The sequence below is a fragment of the Panthera pardus genome, unplaced genomic scaffold, assembly GCF_024362965.1.
Source record: "Panthera pardus isolate Hobbes unplaced genomic scaffold, ASM2436296v1 HiC_scaffold_2, whole genome shotgun sequence".
NCBI classification, from domain to species: Eukaryota; Metazoa; Chordata; class Mammalia; order Carnivora; family Felidae; genus Panthera; species Panthera pardus.
The window spans coordinates 34,355,568-34,379,285 of NW_026526765.1; the positions used below are offsets into that span (position 1 = coordinate 34,355,568).

The following is a 23,718-nucleotide window of genomic DNA, read 5'->3' on the forward strand; positions in this document are numbered from 1 at the left end:
CTCAGTCAGTTGCATCCGATTCTTAATTTCCGCTCGGGTCATGATCTCACTGTTCATGAGTTTGAGACTCACTCCAGCTCCGTGCTGACAGTGCAGAGCCTGTTTGGGATTCTCTCTCTCTCCCTCTCTCTCTCTGTGCCCCTGCCCTGCATGTATGCATGTGCACTTTCTTGCTCTCTCTCTCTCTCTCTCTCGCTCTCTCTCTCGCTCTCTGTCTGTCTCAATATAAATAAATAAACTTAAAAAAAAAGGCAAGCTTCTACTAGGATTTTCAGAGATAATCAGAGAGGTGCTCATTTTAAGTTTAGGCCAGTACCTCTTAGACTTGGAAAAACCTCAGCATGACACTAAGGAGCTGAACATTAGAAATGCCAGCTATCTTCAGCCACAGTAGTAACAGCTGAAGCAGGAAGCAACAGAGAAGGAGCTAAGCAGCCAGCTACACTACAGTTCTTCTTGCCTCCAACAGAGAAGTTACATACTTCCCCACACGCACCGTGAGGCATTCCATTTGCTAAGAAAAGTGGCTTATGCCATTGTTGAACACCACTTTCAAGTTCTAATATATTGGATTCATTTATTCAGTATAAATAGAATTCAGCTAATATTATTCCCTACCCTTCCTCCAAATTAACCCATCAGTTGGGACTTCTGCTACTCAGACTCTCAGAAGACTGCAAAGTGCCAGCTGGGGCTTGGTCTCATCTGAGGCCAGACTGGGGAAGGATCAGCTTCCATCCTTGCTTGTGTGGTTGCTGGCAGGATTCAGTTCTTCAAGGGTTGTTAGACTAAGGGCCTCATTTTCTTGCTAGTTATTGGCCAAAGGCCACTCTCAGTCCCTTTTCATGTGGTTCTCACCAACACAGCAGCTTTCTTCATCAAAACCAAGAAGAATGAAAGTCTGCTGAGGTGGAAGCCACAGTTTTCATAGTCTAATCACAGATACGACATCCCCTCGATGCTGCCACATTCTGTAGATTAGATTAGCAAGTTATTCAAGGAGATGAAATACATAAGCTTATAAATGATAGGAAGCAGGGATCATTGGGGCCATTGAGAATTAGTCCTGTCTACAGCACTTAGCAGGACATACCCATGTGGAAGGAAGGAAGGAAGGAAGGAAGGAAGGAAGGAAGGAAGGAAGGAAGGGAAAGAAAGAAAGAAAGAAAGAAAGAAAGAAAGAAAGAAAGAAAGAAAGAAAGAAAGAAAGAAAAGAAAAGAAAAGAAAAGAAAGAAGAAAAGAAGGAAGGAAGGAAGGAAGGAAGGAAGGAAGGAAGGAAGGAAGGAGGAAAAGAAAGGAGGAAGGTAGGGAAAGGAGGGTGGACCATGAAAATACACACCAAAAAAAGACAAGTTAAAAATAGCTTTGCTGCACTAGGTCTGTATCTGAATGCCTCTGTAGACACACACTTCATCACATTAGCACCACAACCAGAAATCTCCTATTTCTTATGTATAATGAGAAGATAATACAGGGCTTTCTATACATCTGGAGTTAAAAGGAAACAGAATAAACAAGAGTACTATGTTTAAGTAAGAAAAATGTGTTTTAAATTAAATTTTTTAAGTTTTTTTCTCCCCAGCTAACAAAGTTTTGGTTTTTTCTTTTTCCTTTCTGTTTCAAGTTTTTGAGTTGGGTTTACTATTCTTGCCATGATGTGGCAGGCTTGTGGCACAGAGAATAGAAGAAACTGAGTAGTGTTTCCTTTTGGTGCTCTCTGGTTGTTTCAAATGCCAAAATTACGTTTTGGTTGTGTACGTTGTTATTAGTGGTGGTATATGTCATTTCATTGTAAAAATGAAGTTGTAAAGTACCTTGGATCTCATCTCTTCCAGCCTCTCTATTGAGGAGCCTGAGGCCCAAACAGCTTGGGAAGAACAGGGCTAAATAGTATCAGAGCCAGGACTAGAACACGGATCTCTCACTTTGCAACCCAGCACATTTCCTCTTCTTGCCTTGCATGCAGAGGAGTAGTCACAATATGCAAGACTCTCCTCACACCTGCAGGAATTAAAAGTAGTGGTGGCTTAAATATGTTTTATGAATTACTTATTTTCTGGAAGGATCTGAAAATACCCTTTTCAGTGCTTCAGCTAATAGAAAAAGGAACTTTTCCAGATACTCTACCGTATAATAGGTGCTTACCTAACAAAACACACACCCTGTTCACTATATTCACTTGTAGCAGCTCACACAGGCTCCTACACTTCAGTGCTCTCAGGGGGGTTCTTAAATGCTGACCACCTAGAGAGGGCTGACCATCTGCCCTTGGTACCAAGCAGATCCTATCCATTCCCCAAAACTCTGTGAATCCCTTAGCTAATACAGGAAAAGGAATATTTCTTACAACAATATGACCATGGAATTTTATTAATAAAGACATTCTGCCACCCCTATCTGCAGATAGGTCGCAGGACCTATCTGCAACTCAGGATTTCCTGAAGATTCATTTTCTTGTGGCCAGACTATTTGGGGCAGCAGGTGTTCAGAAACAAGGACACATTTCCCCAGCCTGAGCTTCTTTGCTGCATTAATATGGGTGTTAGTGGAAGGAGGATGGGGCCTCTATTTCCCAGCCCATTATGTCCTTACCCTGCTCATTTTTCTACATGGGACTCCCCCTCCCCCCAGCCCCCACCAGAAGGGAAATTCCATAAGGACCAGAATGCTAGCAGTTTTGTTTCCTGCTCTACTCTTGGAAGAGAACCTGGCACTAAGTAGATGTTTAGTAAGTGTTTGTCGAGTGGATGGTTGAATGATGGATTTATTTAGAAGGTTTATAACATCCCATTCATTACGAGGTTGACAAAGGAAAAAAAGGAGGCATGTTTTGGTTCAGAACACCAGATGTGAACCTGGAACTTGGAATCAGGAATTTTTATGTGTTTGGTTGCATGCTGTTTATTTTTAAAGTATATTTTAAAGTATTTATAAAGATACTTTAAAATTAAGAGCCTCCCTGTTGCTCAGGGATGAGAGCTTTAGATCAGAGAACAAATGTATTAAGTTTACAGTATAATTGAAGTAGAATCAGATAAGGAGAGGAAAAAAAGAAAAAAGAAACTTGGCTGTCTCCAAAAAAGGCCATGGAAGTCAGAGAACAATGAGAATTGATATACAAAAGTCGGTTTTGCCTCAGACTTGTCTGCTGCAGATTTCGTAGATGCAGAGGAGTTTGGGCTAATATCCTAACACTTAGGGGCAGTCATCACTTCCCAAACTAGAGTTGACACATATGTATGCATGAATTTTTTAGTCATCATCTATTTAATGCATGTAATGGCTGAATCTTTTAAAAGAATGCAAACCTAAGTGGCTTTTTATCAAACAATCCATAAAGGGAGGAAGGACCCTACAGTGGAAGCTGTGATCCCACGCCACATCCTTTGTCCCACCTGATGTCAGTGCATGCATCTGTGGTGGACAGTCGCCATCATGAACATTGCCGGGACATTTCAGGTGCCTGCCCAGGCCTCTCCCAAGTCAGGCAGGACCTTCAGCCCATGTGCAGGTGCATGAACACCCCCAGGGTAGCCTTCAAGCAATGGGTGGTGGGAGTTGGTGGATAAACAGCCCAGCCTCCCATCCTTCTCTAGGACACACTCTACAGCTTTTCAGAGGGTCCACTGTGGAGTTGGGCCCTAGCTGGCCACTATGGTAACTCTCCCCTTCCCACTCCTCCTTGCCCTTACTTCCTGTCCCTAGGGTCACCTTCCAAATAAACCTTCTCTCTAGCTCTGGCTTCTTAAATAGGCCCTAAAAAATAATGTTTGCAATGAAGACAAAACAGTTTGCTCCTGGAATCAAGAGCTGACAGAGAAATAACTGGCAGGCAACAAGCTCTGAAACTGTGACCCAGGAAAAGACTGTGTCTAGAAAAAGTGGTTCTTCTTTACCACTTTAAATAGGTGTTTTATTAGGACCATACATTACCCTCCTGATTTCATGCTTTGCCTTTTCTGTTTACTCTGCAGATTCTTCTGGGAAGCCTAAGTTCACCAAGTGCCGTTCACCTGAACTAGAGACTTTTTCATGCCACTGGACAGATGGGGTTCGTCGTGGCTTCAAGAGCCCAGGATCCACACAGCTGTTCTATATTAGAAGGTGCAGCCTTCATGCCTTTCTGACTTTTTCCTCCATGGATTTTCTGATGAAAGTATACTGAACTGCATGCAGTGGTGGAGATGGAAATAATTTATTTTGATGACTTAAATGTATTCATTTAGTCAAAAATTATTAATTAAGCCCTTTCTACGTGTTTAGTACTATTTAGGCACTGGAGATATGGCATTGATTACAAAAAAAAGGTAAAGGCCCTAGACTCATGGGCTTCATTTCCAATTGGGGAAGACAGACAATAAAAAATTTAAAAATAAATGTCAGCTGGTAATACGGGTTATTAAGAAAAGTAAAAGCCAGAAAGAGGATAAAAAGTGTCCACGCTGTATATGAGTACATGCATGTGCATGAGAGTGTCTGAGGGTGAGTGTGTGAAAGTGAGTGAGCATATGTGTGAGTGCGTGAAAGTGTAGGTGCAAGAGCAAATATGCATGAGTGTGTGTGGAGTGTGTACAAGTGTGTGTGCAAGAGGGTGAATAGTATGTGCATGTGAGAATGTGTGAAAGTGGGTATGTGGATGTGCAAAATGTGTGAATGTGTAAACATATGTGAGATAGTATGTGAAAGTGTCGATAAGGGTGAGTGTATGTGTGTGTATGTGTGTGTGTGTGTGTGTAGGGAGCTTGGTGATACTTTAGATGAGGAGGTCACAGTGGGCCTTGCTGGCGTGTCGTATTATAGCAGAGACATAAGTGAAGTGAGAGAGGCCACATGAATATCTGCAGGGGCGGGGGGAGGAACTGTTCAGGCAGAGGATATTGCAAGTGCAAAGCTCCTGAGGCTGAGCTGCTGGAGGAAAGCAGGAGGCCAGCAAGAATGGCACAAGCTTTGACGTGGGGATGCGATGTTTGAAGACGTCAGAAGGTTAGCCAGAGCCAGACTGTGCCAAGCCTTGCTGGTCACGGCCGGGCTTTGAATCTGACTTTATCTGTGGTGGGCTTTTAGAAGAGATGTATGTTTTGAAAGACTCAGCTTGGTTTCTATGTAAAAATGGACAATGCTCCTGTTAAATTAGTTATACTCAGTAAGGAACTGTAATCCTTTTCCGTTCCATTTTGACTGGTTGTCTTGCAAAACGACAGAGGAAGAGTGAAAACAGAGTCTCTCGGTATCATCACCACCCAAGTTGTTTATTTCTGACTTCTCCCCTAGAATTATTTCCCTTTCTGTTCACTCTTACGTTGTCCCTTTTTGCTTTTTTAAAATTTTTAGGTTCAAACACTTTATCATTTCCCCTTTTCCACCCAACTCCCAGGGAAGGCCCAAGCCGAGAGGTAAGGTTAGCCAGGACCCTTTACCCCAGGGTGGGGGTGTTTATCAGTCCAAGGAGGATGCCATCTACCCCCACTGAGGAGTGGGGAAAGGGAGTGAAGACGCGGTGAGCAGTTCAGGACATGGGCTCAGGGCCAACAAAGCCACATCTCAGCCTGGCTGGCACTCACTGCAGACACCAGGCAAAGTAGTTTGTTCACAACTCAGTCACCTCATTTGCAAAACGGAGATCACAGACCTGGTCTCATGACGTCTTGTGAGGATGTTTTAGATAATACATGAAACACGCTTACCACAGTGCTTGGCACATTGTACATACTCAGCAAGTGGTAGCTGCTATTATTGTTTATAATATAGTAATCCTTTAAAATAATAATGATACAGAAATCCAATGCCTGAGCTTACCAAATTGACTTTTGATTCTTTACTATTAGTGATTATTGGTGTGCTCTAAGACCATTTTTAGTGCAAAACTGGGTACTCAATTTACAAATAAATACTTTGAGTTAGCAACCCCTACTGGCCTTCCCCACTTCCCGGGTGTGAGAGCAGTCTCCTGGATGTACCCACGGAAGTGACAAGGTTGGGCACCAAATGCACTTTTTCTCTATTATGGCTGACCCTACAGAGAGGTAGGGGCCAAGAGGCTAGGCTGGATTGTGTGAATACAGTCAGACAGGAAGCGTATATGTTTGGTAACTCTCTTGAATGCCTGTTGAATTGACTGTTGAGTGAAGAGAGATTTTGGAGGTACAGTTCTTCTGTTTTTGCCTCAGCAACAGAGAGCCAACTCAGTGGAAACAAAACAAGTTATTTGTGCAGGCACAATGAGCTAAACGGGATAAAGAAATAGCAGAGTCGGGCCCATTTTATGAAAACGGGTTATTACCACCCCAATAGTCTCCAAATCTGAACGTGAGCAAAAAGATAACCCGAAAGGTAGAAAGCCCTCACAAATATGTATCTGTTCCTTACCCTCTTCTGTCAGGGTCACAGACCTTTGCCTCCAGGCCTCCTCTGCCCACCCTCGGGCTCTCAGCACCCCGGTTCCAAACCCTGGCTCTGTGCTAACAGAGATGCCACGGAAAGTGTGACCAGGTGGCAGGGAAACCGGAACATATTCGGGAGGATGTCGTTAACTGTTGCCCTAATGGAGTTTGGGATCCCAGGGGAAAAAAATTGTCACATCTTCAACCTCGTGATCAGAGCCAACCCAAACTTGCAAAACCAGTATTTTCTGTTTTCTCTACAAAATTGTAATTATTTTGAAGATTTAGCCAAAATAGCATAAGCCCCCACCCGGTTTATCTAGGAAGGGCAGAATCAAAGGGCCTGGAGTGTCAGGCCCAGACCACAGCGTCTAGTACACAAATGTGTTACACTTCCCATTGGCCCCCTTGCACAGAGAGGACTGTGCAAATGCACTTTCTGACCCTTGTCGTTGTTTCTTAGAATTCAGTTCCCAGGCAACTTCTGGAAGTATAGAACCATGACCCCTCTTCCCTGACATACAACACTGTGACAGGATGTCATCCAGAACTGAAGCAGAGGGGACAGGGAGGGGCACAGAAGGGGCCCGGGCCACTGGGCTTTCTGCTTACCAGCCTGGCCTTGGTAACTAAAGCACAGAGGAGCCTAAACATGTCAGGCCGTGGACAGGATGGGCCCAGAGGCAGCCACACGCTTGGCTGGCCCTGCTCCCAGCCAGGTGAGCTGGAGGGAGGGGCAGCTGATTCGGAACGGTTTCTGCCCCCCTGGGATGGAGGTGGTGCCAGGTCTCATCTCCGAGCTGGGAGATGACCCCACCTGAATGCAAACCACAGGCACCACAACAGGAGGCTCCAGGGAAACCTATCAGAGTTGCTGTGCTCTCAGCTCCTTGCCTGCAGACACCTTAGTTTTGAAGAAAGTGGGCGGATGTGGGAAGGCTCAGTCCCTGAGGCTGTATCCCACGCCTCTGCCCTCCCCCGTGCTCACTCCCCTCAACCAATTATCCTAGCCTTTTTTTTTTTCAGTTTTTATCAGTAAGTTTCATTTAGAAATTTGGGACTTTTTTTTTTTTAATTTTTTTTTTAACGTTTATTTATTTTTGAGACAGAGAGAGACAGAGCATGAACGGGGGAGGGTCAGAGAGAGAGGGAGACACAGAATCTGAAACAGGCTCCAGGCTCTGAGCTGTGAGCACAGAGCCTGACGCGGGGCTCGAACTCACAGACCACGAGATCATGACTTGAGCCGAAGTCGAATGCTCAACCGACTGAGCCACCCAGGCGCCCCATGGGACATTTTCAATACAAATGCTTACAATATATATATATATCCTAGCCTTTTAAAGGGAAGTTGATCTTCCATGCAAGGTTGTAGGGGAGATTAGAAGGGAGAAAGGGCACTATTACTTTTTTTTTTCCCAATGAAAAGGTTGAATTTTAAGCCTGAAACACATGATCTGTATGTAATGAAAATAGTCGTCCTTGGAACATAAGTGATGTTTTACTTTTAGGATTTTTCTTCCAGTTGCTAGATGGAACAGCATTTGGATAGAAAGCATTTCTTCTGCTCTTTATTCTGATTTTTACTGATGGTCTCATTGTACAGCTTTCCTTCTATTTCACAAGATAGACCAGGAACAAACGTAGTGCACTTAACTCTTAGCGGCATGACAAAGGGAGAGTAGTTTCCATATGGCTTTGCTTGCCTGCATACAAATTCAACCGGGGAAAGCAGGCAACAGAGTCTCTGTTTTGTGAGTCCATTTGTTTCTTGGGGGTTTTCTCTGTCTAAATTTAAGAGTTTAAAAAGAAGTTTTAAATATTTATTTAAAATAAAGTTCAACTTTGGTTAAAGATGGGGAGGGCATTGGGAGTCATGTTTTGAACTAACTGTTCTCAACCCACCGTGCTTAAGATAAGTGCTTAAGTTGTTTGCTCTGTGGAACTCATGGATTTGGAATAATCTAAACAAGATTTTTCATACAGTCCCCATCCCCATGGGGATGTCACAAGTTGAGAAACCTTAAAACCTTAAATAGGGAGCTAAACTCCCTATTACAGTCCAGACCTGACAGGCACTGTTCTACATCTTTACATTTTAATGCTAACTTTTATACTATCAACTATGCTAAATACATTTTGTATCTATGCTATTAAATAAGAGGCTCGTTTCTCTGGACAATCTTGCTAAACCATTCTCCCAAATACACTTTTATCTAGCTTGACAGTCAAGATAAAATAAACCATACTATATGTCAATGACCCACCTAGCCCTAACGTTTTAAATCCTTTTCCCATTATTCTAAACACACACACACGCACGCACACATGTCCACATATACACACAAATGTATACGTGCACATACATACACATATACACACGTACACACACATACACATACACACACGTACATGCATGTATACACACACCACTCACACTTCCCATCAGGGATGGATCTCCCTCTCATCCAAGGGTATGCAACTTTTGAGAATCTCAACCAGAGTTTAAGAAACAGTTCACTGGCCATGTTAATCCCAAGTTCTTTCCAACAGCTGATGAGCACCTGTCTCAAGGACCCCCTCATACTGTACAAGTTTCCCCCTAGTGCCAATAGACCAGCCTGAGAAACAGCTGTAAAGAAGGAAGTGTGTGTTATCTCCCTCGTCCCTTCCTTCCGGTCCCTGCCTTCCCCACAGCCTTGTTGCTCGCTGCTACCCAGCACCCCTCCCTGAGAAGGAGTCTCACAGACCCCCCACTGTCTGGCCTACCAGCCCCAAGCACCTCAGCCTACACAAGGTCATTCCCACCTTCTTCTCATTCAGTCACAGACTCCCTGGCTTTATGTCTCCTTGACTTACAAGCCTTTTTCTCAGCTGATACCTCATGAATAATAAGCAAATAATGAATTACTCCACCCAAGTAGCAATTCTAATTTAAGAAAAGTTGTCCCGTTTATTCCATTGTCTCCTATTTCCCTCACCACACTCGTGCCCATACTTGCATACCTCAATGCCTTTGTCTACTCTGTTCCCTCCTTCCTTTCCCTGTTGCCATGTATTTGCTGGAAACACCACCTCCACCTTGAAGCCTTCCATGAACAGAGCAATCATTCCTTCTTCTGAACTTTTAGCACTATTTGTGAGCACAAACTCATGATGCTTTGTAATACAGCTTTTTAGTCATCCCTCTGAGGCAGGAGTCATTCCTTAGACACACGTGCATCCCCTTAATGTCCAGCACAGTATTTGATATATAATCAGTGCTTATTAAATATGAATGCAATGAATACAGGAGACAGAAAAAAATAAAAAGTACTCAGGTGTAATTTCTGCGTCTTCTTCTAGCCTGAAGGTAGGAATGAAATCTTATTCACCATTGTATCCACACGCGCTAGTGCCAGATGTAATGCTTCTGTAGTACTTGTATAGTAGGCCCCCCAAAGATCGCTTGCTGAACTCATTCAGTCAGTCAGTCAGAGGGATGGGACTCTGGAGAGCTGTGTCACATCCTAGCACGTGTTTGCTCTGTTCTTGCCGTGGTGGACTTGAGTCTGGGCAATCCTTGGTTGCTCTGCATTTTTGTTCGGGTCCCCATGGCAGCTGACCAGGGAATTTCCTTTCCCAAACCTCTGCTTCCTTCCACAGTGAACTTCCCAGCATCTCTTTTCCATCCAGCTCACACACCCTGCCAGTGTTTTAGGTCATCTGGGTAAATGATGCTTTCTGTAGAGTAGGACAGAAGTGAATAAATGTATGGCAGAGTGTAATTACAGAGATGTGGCTTCTCTGATTCCTTCGGTATCCTCCATGTGGCCATCTTTCCTCCATGATTTGTTGTGTTTGTCTGTTTGTGTGTTTTTATCAGATCCAAGATATAGGAAAATAGGAATTTGTTTTCTTAGAGAAAGTACAAAAAGGAACAGATAGGCAAACACATGGATTCAGTGGAGCCCATTTTGTTTCCATTTTTTATATTATAAGTAAACATTCACTCTAATTACAAAATAGAAAAAAAATTGCTTTCTAGGTTTGGAAAAATGTTTTAACTTCTGGGTTCATGGCCTTTTGTCTCGTTTATGGGTGGGGAGAAAAAGGCTGGGATTCCCATGCTTCGTAAATGTCACCTGGGTGTCCAGCTTGTTTACAGTGTTCCCAAGGCTCTTCATATACTTAAGGAAAAAACCAGGAGTATGGGAAGGAGTTCAAGACATCAGGATAACTCGCCCAAGCATAAGACAGCCTTGGGGAGACGGATAGAGGGTATAGTGATTCCGAGTAGTGTGGTAATTTTCCACCTCAAAGCCACCCAATTCTCAGTGTCACTCCTCCAGGAGAACATGCCTCCCCAGTATGTTCCACCATGAGCTGAGGAAACACCCAGTCCAAAGAGCCATTGTATTTTGGGAATCTTTACAGTTTGGGAGATGACCCTCTGGAGTGTTTTAATAAAGGAACATTTTAGACCTCCTTGAGCCTCAGAACCCTCATCTGTAAAATGTGGACAATAAAGTACCTAACCACAAATGACTTAATCTAGGAGCTGGCACTTCGTATGCAGTTAATGAACAGATGCTTTTGCTATAGTCCATGTCCCAAATGGCCTCCTCTCAGTCTGCAGACACTATGGATGATGTCCACAGATGGGGTACTTCTTGGAAATGGTGCTGCTAAAATACTTGCTTGTAAAATATTTGTGTTCCAGTTTATTGAATCTGACTGTCAGGCTCTTCGCTTTGACTTAAACTATGGCATGATGCTTGGAACAATTCATGCTCTTTTACCCTCCATTTCAGGAGCACTCAAGAGTGGACTCAAGAATGGAAAGAATGCCCCGATTATGTCTCTGCTGGAGAAAACAGCTGTTACTTTAATTCATCTTATACCTCCATTTGGATACCCTACTGTATCAAGCTAACCAGCAATGGTGGTACAGTGGATCAAAAGTGTTTCTCTGTTGAGGAAATAGGTAAATCACAGGTTTGTGTTTTATTTGACATGGCTTTAGATTAAGTAAGCAGGGAAGCCTCAATGTCCAAGTGTGTTCAAGTAGGAAGCCTTGGTCATTGTAATCTAGGTGAATGGAAGTCTGCTTTATAGGGCATGAGATCAGCCAGCGAACAAGAGAGAGAAGGCGCAGGGGACTTAAGTTGGCTCTAACATAAATGGCAGTAAATGTTGTCGAGAAAAGAATGGGAGCCTTCCAGAGTCTTTTCCTTGAGGAGATCTTGAAAGCTGAATTGTGTTCTTGGGTGCCACCACAAGAGACAAACTCAGCATACTCCCACGATTCCTTCATTCCTAATTATTCAATATGATTATTATATTCAGATCTGACATATGTTGACCTTTGATCCCTATCATTGCTATAACCAAAGCCTAGATTTTCTTTATCACAAGGCATAAGAATTCTGGAACTTTATAGTTACAAAATAACCCCAAATCGGTTTAAAAACATGTTTATAAGACCTCAAGACAAACATTGGAGATAATCAGCTCAGTGAACTAAATGAAAGATCTAGACAGATTATCCCTTGCCCATCATGCGGACACAAGGGGAAATGAAACAAAACAAAACAAACAACTGTAATTGGAATTTTTATGTTTATACTAGAATAGTGTAAACAGCAAAATATAGAGAACCAAAGAAGGACTTTGAGTAGATGACATTGGTGCCTCAGAATCTATCCACAAAGGCTCATTTGTTATAGATAGAAGTTCCTTGAAGTTCCTCTGAGACGTGCTGTTCTTACAAGCTTGTGTGTGGTTTCCCAGGCATCAGCAGACTAGAAGAGGCTGAGAGAATGTGGCTAGAAGCTGCAGGCAGAAACAAGTAAATCTGATAGCCTGTCAGGGAGAAGAACAAGCAGAAAAGAGAACCCGACTGCTTAACTTGGAGAGACTATTCAGTGGCTGCCCCCAATATCAATAGATGTAGCTTTTGAATGGCTGAATAGGTAGTAGTAAGAATATCGGGTCAAGACCCATGTTCTAATCCTGACCCTGCCAATAGCTAGCCCCACTCATTTCTGTGACTGGCCTTCACTGAGGGCCTGCCATGCCCTGAGCACTGTGCTGGGTATGGTGGCTACAGAATGAGTAAGATATGGTCAAGTAGGGGAGTCCAATGTGTTAAATAACCGCAGTACCGTGTCTTAGGTGCTGGATTCAAGGTGTGTGGAATACGTAGTAAGCTGAGGTAGTGGCCAAAGATACAGATGATTGACTGGGCCTGAGGGATGAGAAAGGGGTGCCCAGAAATTGTGGCAGCTCACTTCCTTCTGAAAGCCTCAGTGGGAGCTGCCAAGTATACAGGCTGGCCTGTGTCTTCCAACAACTACTAAGTTCCGGAAGTGACAAACAGCACAGAATGTTGAAGGACTCAGGAGACCTAACTGCCTCGGTTAGGCAGGCCTGACTGATCAGCCAAGAGAAATCATAAGTGTTCCTATGTGAAATCATAAGTGTATCCAGTAAGATAAGACCGTATCTTACTGCCAAGAGGTGCATTTAAAGATATTTAAGAAGGAAAATGGCCTGGGGATAGTAATAGCTAACTAACACTTACAAAGCCCTTACCTATGGGTTGGGTGTAATAACCATGTGAGATAGATTCTATTGTAATCCCCATTTTACAGATGATGAAACTGAGGCTCGGAGCATTTAAAGGCTAACTCAAGGTCAAACAGCTAGTAGGCAGAGCTGAGATTTGAACCTATGCAGCATAACTCCAGAGTCCATGTTCCTAATCTCAAAGTCGTACGGTCGCATTACTAATGTCTCAGGAAAATCCGCCCTGCAGTGGAGAGAGTAGATTGGAGTAGCACGGAGCAAAGATAGAGGTTAGAAGGCTTTGTGATAACCAAGACAAAAGATGATGACAGATACTACAGCCATAGCAGGCAGGGAGGGAGCTGAGAGGGGAGACAGCAAGGAACAAGGTAAGCCTAATAGATCTTAAGATGAAAACCATGAGTCTTTTCCTCGGGCCAAGTACATCTCTAGGTGCCAGGAGAAGAAAACGTCTGCCCTCGTGGGATCTTATCCCAATAGGGGTGGAGAGAGACAAGGCTATGAAGAAAACTAACATAGGGAAGGAGAAGAGGCATGCAGGAGAGGGTGCAATTTTAATAGAGTTAGCAGAGCTGGCTTTGCTGGGAGAGAAAAAAAATGAGAGAACATTGTATCCATCTGAGGTAAAGATCAGGTCAACAAGAGGGCACAGCTAGGGTAAAGCTCCTGCGGTGAGAGCTTGCCTTTGCTCACTTGAGGAACAGCGTGGTTGGGGAGGACCTGCCGCAGGGTGAGCCAGGAGGGGCCTGGAACAGGCCACATCTGAGAGAGCTGAGAGGCAAAGCTCCAGTACACCTGAAGCCATTGAAAGACTTTGGCTTCCACTTGGAGTGGGATAGGAAGGCTGTGGAGGGTTTTATATGAGTGATATGCTCTAAATCAAGTGTGAAAGTAACCACTGTGACAAGTGTATTGAGGACTGTGTTGAGAATAGACTGAAGGAGGACCAAGACCAGGGTGCCTTGGTGGCTTAGTCAGTTAAGCATCTGACTCCTGATTTCAGCTCAGGTAATGAGCGAACAGTTTGTGAGATCGAGCCCCATGTCAGGCTCTGTGCTGACTGCATGGAACCTGCTCGGGATTCTCTCTCTCCCTCTCTCTCTCTGCTCCCCTGCGCGCTCTCTCTCTCTCTCTCTCTCTCTCTCTCTCTCTCTCTCTCTCAAAAATAAGTAAATTTTTAAAATGAGGGCAATAACAACAGGAGGAGACCGTTTAGGAGGCTAATGCAGCAACATGGGTAAAAAACCCCAAAGGCAGGGCTGGGTTGAGAGGTGCAGCAGTGGGCAGTGGTTGAGCTCGGAGACTGTCTTGAAAGTACAACTGACAGACTGTGGGGGTGGTAAGAGAGGGATGAGTCCCGGAAGAGCTCACTAACTTCACCCTGAACGACTGGAGGAATGGAGGCACCAGCAACAGAGAGAGGGAAAGTGACAGGGGAGGGAGCATATTCTGGGGAGAGGACCAGGGCTGCCTGGGGATGTATTCAGTCTCAGGTGCTTTTCCAACATCTTGGAGGACCTGTCAAGTACAGCGTGTGGCAGTATGTACAGAGGAAAGGGAGAGGTTATTATTATGCTTGTAACAGTGATATGAGTCCACTCAAAAAACACCATGTTCAGGGCGCCTGGGTGGCTCGGTAGGTTAAGCCTCTGACTTTGGCTCAGGTCATGATCTCACAGTTACTGAGTTCGATCTCGATGTTGGGCTCTGTGCTGACAGCTCAGAGCCTGGAGCCTGCTTCAGAGTCTATCTGTCTCTCTCTCTCTCTCTCTCTCTCTTCCCCTCCCCCGCTCATTCTCTCTCTCTCTCTCTCTCTCTCTCTCTCTCAAAAAATAAATAAACATTTAAAAAGTGAAAAGAAAAAGACCATGTTCCATATCTTCTATTTAAAGCAGAAAGGGGAGTTTTTAAGATGAAACATGAGTAATAAGTTGAAATTTTTCCATAAAAAAACATTAAAGTGTTAAATTTCGGCTCTCAGAATTGCTCAGTCCCCAACAAATTCAGAAGAGTGAAGCATTACTGTCGTTATTGTAGCCATACTGTGGCTCGGCTGTGTTGCAAATCCCTCCAATTTAACTTCTGAAATGTGTTCATTATTAAATTTGGATTTCCTAATTTTTTAAGTTGTGTCCACTCTACAGGGTGGGGGTGGGGGGGAAAGGGGGGGCACTATCATGCTCCTTCACAGTGAAGTCTGTTTTAACTCTGGTTAAATGCAAGAGCTTCCCCTTTTGACCACCAGTTTTTAATAGCCAGTTATGGCTCCTCAGAGCATATATTTGTAGGCTTATCTGTGGTCAGCTCTGGGGATCCAGACTTTGCAGCACTCTGGGTACCCTTCTACAAACAGTATAAAAGAAAGTACATTTTACTCTGTATCTGCAAGTGATTTTTGAAAACCTCTGTACTGAGACATGAAGTGCAGTAATTTATTGGGAACTATCTAGAACGTAAATTTAGATATGTTCCTAGCTTTGGAATCCGTATTTCTCTGCATCAACCTTTGGGAAATTGTGGTCTTTGCAGTCCTAATAAGCAGAATACAGCCGACTTACCAGAGAATGTACAATATGTCAGTAGAAACCAAGCAAAACACGATTTCAGATTGTTCACATGCAGTTAAGTAAAAGGCAGAAAACCCTGACTCCTCACCATTTGAGAGTAGAGTGCAATGCCCATCCTTCTTATGTCTAAAAAAATCATGACATGTGACTGGAGGACAACAAGCTAAGGAGCCTGTGCTGTGTTTGGAAGGATTGTTCTGGTAGCCATACAGAAGTTAATATAAGATCCTTGGCGCAGGTAATAAGCAATTTGGAATAAAAAAGATTTTTCGATCCCTGGTTCCAAAACAGCCACATGTTTAAATGCTGTAGGTCTTTCTGACTCTGTTCCTTCAGTTTTGAGTTATAATGAATTCCTTTGCCAAAATCCCAAAGCATTAATTCTTTGGGGGCTAAAAGAATTGTAAGACATGGCAGATCCTCAAGAAAAGTTTTAGGTCAGGTCGTAGACTTGAAAAGGAATTTTTTTGTAGGGGGTTTCTTCAAAGTTAAAAACAGACCGTACTCAAGTCAAAAAAAAAATGGTACCCTCTTATAAAATGAGTGTATAATAAGAATATTGAAAGAATTAGGAGTGTAAACAATAAAAATGCATGAAGTAAGTGGTCTCTTCAGAAGAAAGCACTCCATTAATACCAAGCTGTACCTGTCTGTCTCTCTGTGCACTAACTCTCTGTCGAAACGCACAGTGCAACCAGATCCACCCATTGGCCTCAACTGGACTCTACTGAACATCAGTTTAACGGGGATTCATGCAGATATCCAGGTGAGGTGGGAACCACCGCCCAATGCAGACGTTCAGAAGGGATGGATAGTCCTGGAGTATGAACTGCAGTACAAAGAAGTAAATGAGTCCCAGTGGAAAACGGTAAGATATCAGTACATATCACACTTCAAAATGCTTTGGCTTTTCTTCTTTTTATCTCAGCAACACCTCTCTCATTTATCATTGGACTTCCTTTTGACTTAATACCACATGCCCGTGCTGTATACTCCATATTTTCGTATTTGAGGAAAACGGATATGATCAGTAAAATATCATCTTGGAATTCTGTCCCACAGCAGGTGCCGACAGGGAGCTTATACAGAAGCCTATGGAAAGGAAGGAAAACTACTTCCCCAGTCGTCCTCATTGTCCAGTTTAACATTAGAACAAAATCGTGTACTCTAGCACTTAAGCTGTCTTTGGGGACGTGGCTAAACATGAGAAGAGTTATGATCGAGGCCAATAGGGAGCTATGGCTAAATATTCTCCCATGATTTTAGTTGCTACTGCTCACAAGACCGCCATTAAATTAAGTGCTTAAGTGACTCCAGGAGGGAAACAGAGGAAGGGAATTTGTCCCCTAGAGGTTTCAGAAGGATGTTTTGCTCCATACCTCAGGGGAGAATCAAGCTGAGAAGTTTTTGTGTAGGCAAGCAGCATGGATGTGGTTGACCTCTGAACTCCTTACCTCCTTGACAAATTCATGGGAACTGGGTGCTTAGATAAATTCCACATGGCACACAACAAGAAGAAAAGCAGGATTATCTTGCTGCTCCCTGTATAACTAATTCTAAATCAGTCTAACCATAGCCAAGCCCTGGCCAAGCCCAGTGGGTTCTGGCCAGTCATCAGGTCGTGCCCAGTGCCCTGACAGATTCACTCCCAAAATTTTGAGACACCAGGCCTGTCCATTCCATGTTCTGCTGAAAAAGAAGCCAATTTTGTCATTAAAGTTCATTTTGGAGCGGCTGTGAACAGTTAAATACTGGACTTTGCGGTACAGTTTCCAGAATCGTTTTAATTTAGGTATCTGTTCCACTAACTTGGTGCAAAAATCCCTGGTTGGATGCAGAGTCAAATAAGACTTTCTAAATTCAGGTTTCGGTCAAACATTTATTCCACAGCCAATGAAAGGACTACCCCACACTAGGCACTGCACTGCGTACTCCAGAGCAGAGGTTCTCTGAGTGTGAACTCTGAAACCCCGAGGGGTCCTGAGAGCCTGGCAGGGAATCCACAAGGTCAAGACTGTTTTCCTACTCATACTAAAATGCTATCGCCTTTTTTCACCATGTTGAGATTTGTGGCAATGGTACAAAAGCAATGGTGGCAAACCCACTGTCACCTGAGGAAAAATCAAGGCGGTCATTGCAAACCGCACTGGCAGGGTCACCATGCGCTCACAGTCAATGAGAGCGGAGAGCCAGCTTCACTGAGCAATGTCCTTGATGCAGCTGCATGTTTTATTTACTTTATTAAATCTCAACCTTTGACAACATAGCTTTTTTAAAAAATTTTTTAATATTTTATTTATTTTTGAGAAAGAGAGACAGAATACGAGCAGGGGAGAGGCAGAGAAAGAGAGAGAGAAAGACACAGAAGCCGAAGCAGGCTCCAGGCTCTGAGCTGTCAGCACAGAGCCCAATGCAGGGTTTGAACTCACGAACCGCAAGATCATGACCTGAGCCAAAGTTGACACTCGACCGATTGAGCCACCCCAGCGCCCCTGATGACATAGCTTTTTAATATTCTGGATGACACATGCCAAGGACACATAGCATACGTCTGCTGTACACTGAGTCCCCCACGGTTGTCTTAATAAAGCCAAGTTGCCAGCCGGATCAGCTGCTTTTCGCATGGAACGCCATTTTTGCTTGAAAGAACACCTGATAACCCCATAGATGGTTTCTCATAGCGGCGTTGGCAAGTATTTGGCAAACGTTTCTTGGAAAAGAATGAAGCGTGCTTATCAGTTCAAGAAAAACAATGGACGGTAGTTGTTACCAATGATATTTGAACCTTCAAAGGAAAATCAGAGTTTTGGGAAACTTGCCTCTGCAGCAGTGAGCCTGGTAGCTTTCCCAATCTTTGAAGATTTTCCTGATGCAATGGTGATATTAGCCAAAGTGATTTTTTTATATTGTATAATAAAATGTGTGAACATTTAGAAAATTTGCATAACTCAGTGCACGAGTATTTTCCAAATGCCAAATACATGATGTAACCCAAATCATGCATGGGGAGATGATCCATTCAAAGTGCTAGATGGAAAGGTGTATTTTCATGTAGTAAGATTCATTGATAGTTTCAGATTCCACATTGCAACTAACCTTTAAGGAATTACCATGTGTTATTTCCTAGTTGCAGTCCTATCTGATTGCATTCATGTAACATCCCCCAAGCAGATCTTATGCCTCTGGTATTTGATGCGTCTCATCCATTCTTCACACTGGAGCCAGAGTGATCATTCTAAAACACTCTCTCGCTTAACATTCTTTTAATAAAAACTCAAAAAATGCACATATTAAAATCCACTTTTTACTTGTATGATTCTGTGAGTTTTGAAAAATCCATAGAGCTTTGTTGCTACCACCAGAATCAGGATACAGAACAACTTATCATAACCTTCAAAAAATTTCCTCATGCTGTCCCTTTGAAGTCAAATCCTCCCAAAACCCTAATCCTTGGCAACTACTGATCTGCTCATCTCTGTAGTTTTGCCTTTTCCTGGAAGTCATACAAATGGAATGATACAATAAGTAACCTTTGGATTCTGGCTTCTTTCACTCCTCGTAATGCATATGAGATTCATTCATATTGCTGAGTGTAACATTCCTTTTTATTGCTGGGAGTATTTCAGTGTACTATAAAACTCGTCATGTTCACTTTATTTCACATGATGGTTGTGAGTATTTAAAAAAAATCCATTTGGTGGAAGCTAGTTGAAAAATAGAAAGTTCCAGATTAATGTCAACACATGAGGGCACTTAGCACAGTGGTTCTGCCCGGACCTCATTTCTGTGTTCCACACTTGTACATCCAAATGCCTCCTGAACATATCCACTGGCATGCCTCATTAGCATCTCAAAAAAACAGCATGTTCAAACTTCCTCCTATCTCCCCAGTTTCCCCCCTCAGTAAATGACAACATGTCGATAAAGTTGTTCAAATTTAAACCAGAATATTATTCTGACATCTATCTGTATCTTAATCTTATTCCTTATATCCAAATAATTACCAATTCCTATTGATTCATGCTCAAGTTATATCATGAACTGGTGTTATTATCAGCTCCTGTGTATTACTCTTTGCCCACTCCTTCCCCCACACTAAATCACTTTCCATGGCTCAGAGTGATCTTTGCAAAATCCATAGATTTCTTTATTAAATAACAAGATTTCTTAGATGTCTATCCATAGACATGTCTGTAAGTGAATATTTTGCTACTTTCTTTATCCAACAGAAGGTCACAATTACTCTGAACTATCCCCAGTATTGATTTTTCTGCAGGCAATCATATTTAATACCGTAAGCTAAGATGTGCCAATGGGCACTTTTTCAAAATTAACATTTCTTAGAAACTTAAAAAAAAAACTACCACTTGTTGAGTTTTGGTATTAGTGTTAAAGAAGAAAATCCACATGGACTGGCTGACTCAGTCGACGACTCTTGATCTCAGGGTTGTAAGTTTAAGCCCCACATTGGGTATGCAGATTACTTTAAAATATTTTAAAAAGAATATCCACGTTATCTGAAAAGGCTATTAAAATATCCCTCCTTTTCCTCACTATATGTCTGTGTGAGACCAGATTTTATTCATGTACTTCAACCAAGACAACACATCAGATTTAATGCAAATGTAATACAGAAGCAGATGTAGCTCCTTTTCTCCGCCATCATGGTGTGCAGTTCACTGTTCCTCGCCACGTCTTCTCACAAAACTTTCAGCATCACTGAAAGTTCAGTGATCCCTAGCCAAGAAACAAAAGCAGAATCATCCCATTCCCCGGTGGATTCAGATGAAAACTGGTAATAAAATCAAGTACAACTCCAAGAGGAGGCATTGGAGAAAAACCACGCTGGGTCTATAAGGGATTGCACATGAGATAATACACATATTTATGTTGCATGAAGGTCATGTGTTCCTATCCTATTACTCTGTAAACATCACCACTACCTGAACAATAGACATGCTTTATCAAGGGAATGATTTTTCTCTGTTACTATGCTTCTGCACCAGTAGATTGGTTGGTAATATATGAGACCTTTTGTTTGGAAAAAATATATATATAGAAGTGGATGTAAAAATACCACCATCTTGTATTAAGAAATCCATTAAAGAGATTTTGCAAAAATGTAAAACAAAGTCATTTTTCTCACTATAATTCTGTTGTCTTGCAAAGTATAACTTTTATAAAAATCAATTTAATACCATTTTTAAAATTTCTCAGTTTGAATTTCTAATACAGTAAATAACAATAGGCATAACCCAAGTAAACCAAAACCTTTAGGATTCTCAGTAATTTTTAGGAGTATAAAGGAGTCCTGAAACAAAAAGGTTGACTATCTAGAAAAAGCAAAGGTGTGAATCCAAACATTAGCATTCTTAGATTTACGAATCATAGTTTCAACCCTGAAAGCCCAGTGCATATAGTTGTGTATCAGCTGATGCACAGATATGAAACTCACACACTGAGGAAGGTGCATGGGAGCTTGGGACTCAGTCAATTGACCATTCAGGGCTGCATCCCAGCTTGGCTTTGTTTCACTTTTAATTGCATCTCTGCTCAATCTCGTAAGATAGTCCAAAGGGGTCAGTTAACTTTTACTTCACTTACCTTTTATGAGTGAAGTTATATACTCATGGTATTTTTTTACAAGGGTCTCAGAGTTGTCATGAACACCAAGGGTTTTCATGACTGAGTGGGTGACTCAGTTAAGCATCTGACTCTTGTTTTCTGCTCTGCAGGTTATGATATCACAGTTCATGGGATTGAGCCCCGCATCAGGCTCTCGGCTGACAGCATGGAGCCTGCTTGGGATTCTCTCTCTCTCCCTCTATCTCTCTCTCTGCCCCTCCCCCACTCTCTCTTTCTCTCTCTCAAGATAAATAAATGTTTAAAAAAATTGACCTCTGCTAAAGAAACACACCATCTAATTGGTTATGAGCACAAATGCCATAACCATAAAAACAAGTGAGGTTTGGAAGTGCCTGGGTGGCTCAGTCGGTTAAGGGACCGACTTTGGCTCAGGTCATGGTCTTGTGGTCTGTGGGTTCAAGCCCCGTGTCGGGCTCTGTGCTGACAGCTCAGAGCCTGAAGCCTGCTTTGGATTCTGTGTTTCCCCCTCTCCTGGTCCCCCCCGCTAGTGCTTTATCTCTCTCTCTCTCTCAAAAATAAATATTAAAATATTTTAAAAAAAAACAAGTGAGGTTTGTAAGGTGGAGAGGAGGGTGGAAGCTAGTGTTTGCTGCTTATATCAGGAATTCAGGTTGCCAATGACAATATTGAATTTTGCCTTTTTTTAAAACTAAATACGTTTTGAATATGAAAGTAATAGTCATGACCATGTAGTTGTTTGCAATTTGTTTACCTGCCAGATCAAGTTAAGAATGTATGGGTTTTTTGGGGTGCCTGGGTGGCTCAGTCAATTGAACGTCAGGCTCTGGGTTTCCACTCGGGTCATAATCCCAGTGTCATGGGATGGAGCCCCGTGTCAGCCTCCACGCTGAGCGTGGAGCCTGCTTAAGATTCTCTCTGTCTCTCCCTCTGCCCCTCTCCCCTGCTTGCTCTCCCACTCTCAAATAAATAAAATTTAAAAAAGGAATTTATGGGGGTTTTTTTAAGACTTAATGTGTGGCATAGAATTATCCACAGTTATATGGGCCTTCTCTTGAGCACCCACTGTGTACCTGGTATTGAACTGGGCTTTGGAAATGCAAAGGTAATGAAGACCTTGTTTGCTCCAGGGAATCTGCAGTGTAATAGAGAAATATAAGCAGTGAAATATAAGAAGTAATATCTTCTTAATACTGATTATCTGTCAGGATGGAGTAGGAAAAAGGGCCAAGAAAGACTTCCTAGGATATCAGCAATACTTCCATTGAGGATGGGCAGAGTGTAGGCCTTCCCTCAAAGGCAGGTGGCAGGGTTCAGTGCAGGCTGTGGGAGCCAGATCGAGTGGGGTGTGGCTTCTTTAGAGGGTTGGGAGAAGATAAAGAGAGGACCATCGGTCAAATCACTGACGGCCTCTTTTTAGTTTTGTTATTAGTGAAATCTATACTCTAATAATATTAGTTACAATAACAGAAATTAGGGCTTCAAAACTAGACACACACAGTTTAAAAAATATTTAAGGAAACCAATAAGGTAAGTTTAAAATTCAGAAGCCTGCCTTTAAAGATGCACTTTAGGTGGGGAGCCCTGGGTGGCTCAGTCGGTTGAGCGTCCAACTTCGACTCAGGTCATGATCTCACCCTCATGGGTTCTAGCCCCGCGTCAGGCTCTGTGCTGACAGCCCAGAGCCTGGAGCCTACTTCGGAGTCTGTGTCTCCCTCTCTCTCTGCCCCTCCCCCACTCGCACTCTGTCTCTCTCTCAAAATAAATAAACATAATAAAAAATTTTTTAAATAAATAAATAAATAAAAATGCACTTTAGGCATGCAAATATATCGTATATTAAAAAGCTTCAAAAAAGATACAAACTAACCATCCCATGTACACATGGGGAAAAAATAGAGACTTTGTGAGTAGAAACTTACTGAGGTGAAAGGAAATTTGTTGTAGAAGCTGCAGGCCCAGCCTCTGACTTAATAAGACAAATTATGAGAATCTTTTTAATGGAAAAATCCATGCTGTTGAAAATGTAAGTGTTCCTAATTTTCTATAAATGGTAACAAGGTGTTCTATCTGGAAACACATGAAAAGCACATATTGAATATCTGCTTTGAGAATTTAACTTGAAGGAAAACACCATTATTACTTGGGTCTATTTCTTTGATGGCCTTATGTCTTAAAAGTCTAATAGCCTTATTACCCTTCCCCAGGAAGGTAAAAGAAGGGTTGTGGGACCTTGATTTTTGTTACCAAGGACTCTAGCGGCATGTCTTTGCAAATTTTGAATAGCAAACCATTTGAAGTACTTTTAAGCCTTCTAGAAGAAGCAGAATAGGTATGTAGTTGCTTCTAACAGAATAATTTAGACAACTGTGATTTTTCTAGGACCATTGCCAGTTCTGTGATCTTATGAGTGACTACCCAGAATTTCCAAAGAACAAACTCTGTGTGTGTGTGTGTGTGTTTGACTATAATTTGTTTTGGTGTAGAAATAATGTTGGTTTTTTTTTTTTTTCTGTTCTTATGTCTTCATGCAAAACTGTAATATCCCAAAGGGTAGAAAACATATCTGTAGTTTTCTTTATAGTTCCACCATTCT

General features: G+C 42.5%; 1 protein-coding gene across 5 annotated transcripts in view; it reads left to right on the forward strand.

Annotated features, from left to right (window-relative positions):
* Positions 1 to 23,718, forward strand: part of GHR (growth hormone receptor) — a 269,897-nt gene that overhangs the window by 234,120 nt on the left and 12,059 nt on the right. For all 5 annotated transcript variants that reach the window (XM_019464275.2, XM_019464276.2, XM_053906961.1 and 2 more), the window contains 3 exons: positions 3,976 to 4,105; positions 11,175 to 11,347; positions 16,208 to 16,386. In XM_019464275.2, coding sequence (XP_019319820.2) covers positions 3,976 to 4,105; positions 11,175 to 11,347; positions 16,208 to 16,386 — 482 coding nt within the window. The remainder of the gene's footprint in view (positions 1 to 3,975; positions 4,106 to 11,174; positions 11,348 to 16,207; positions 16,387 to 23,718) is intronic.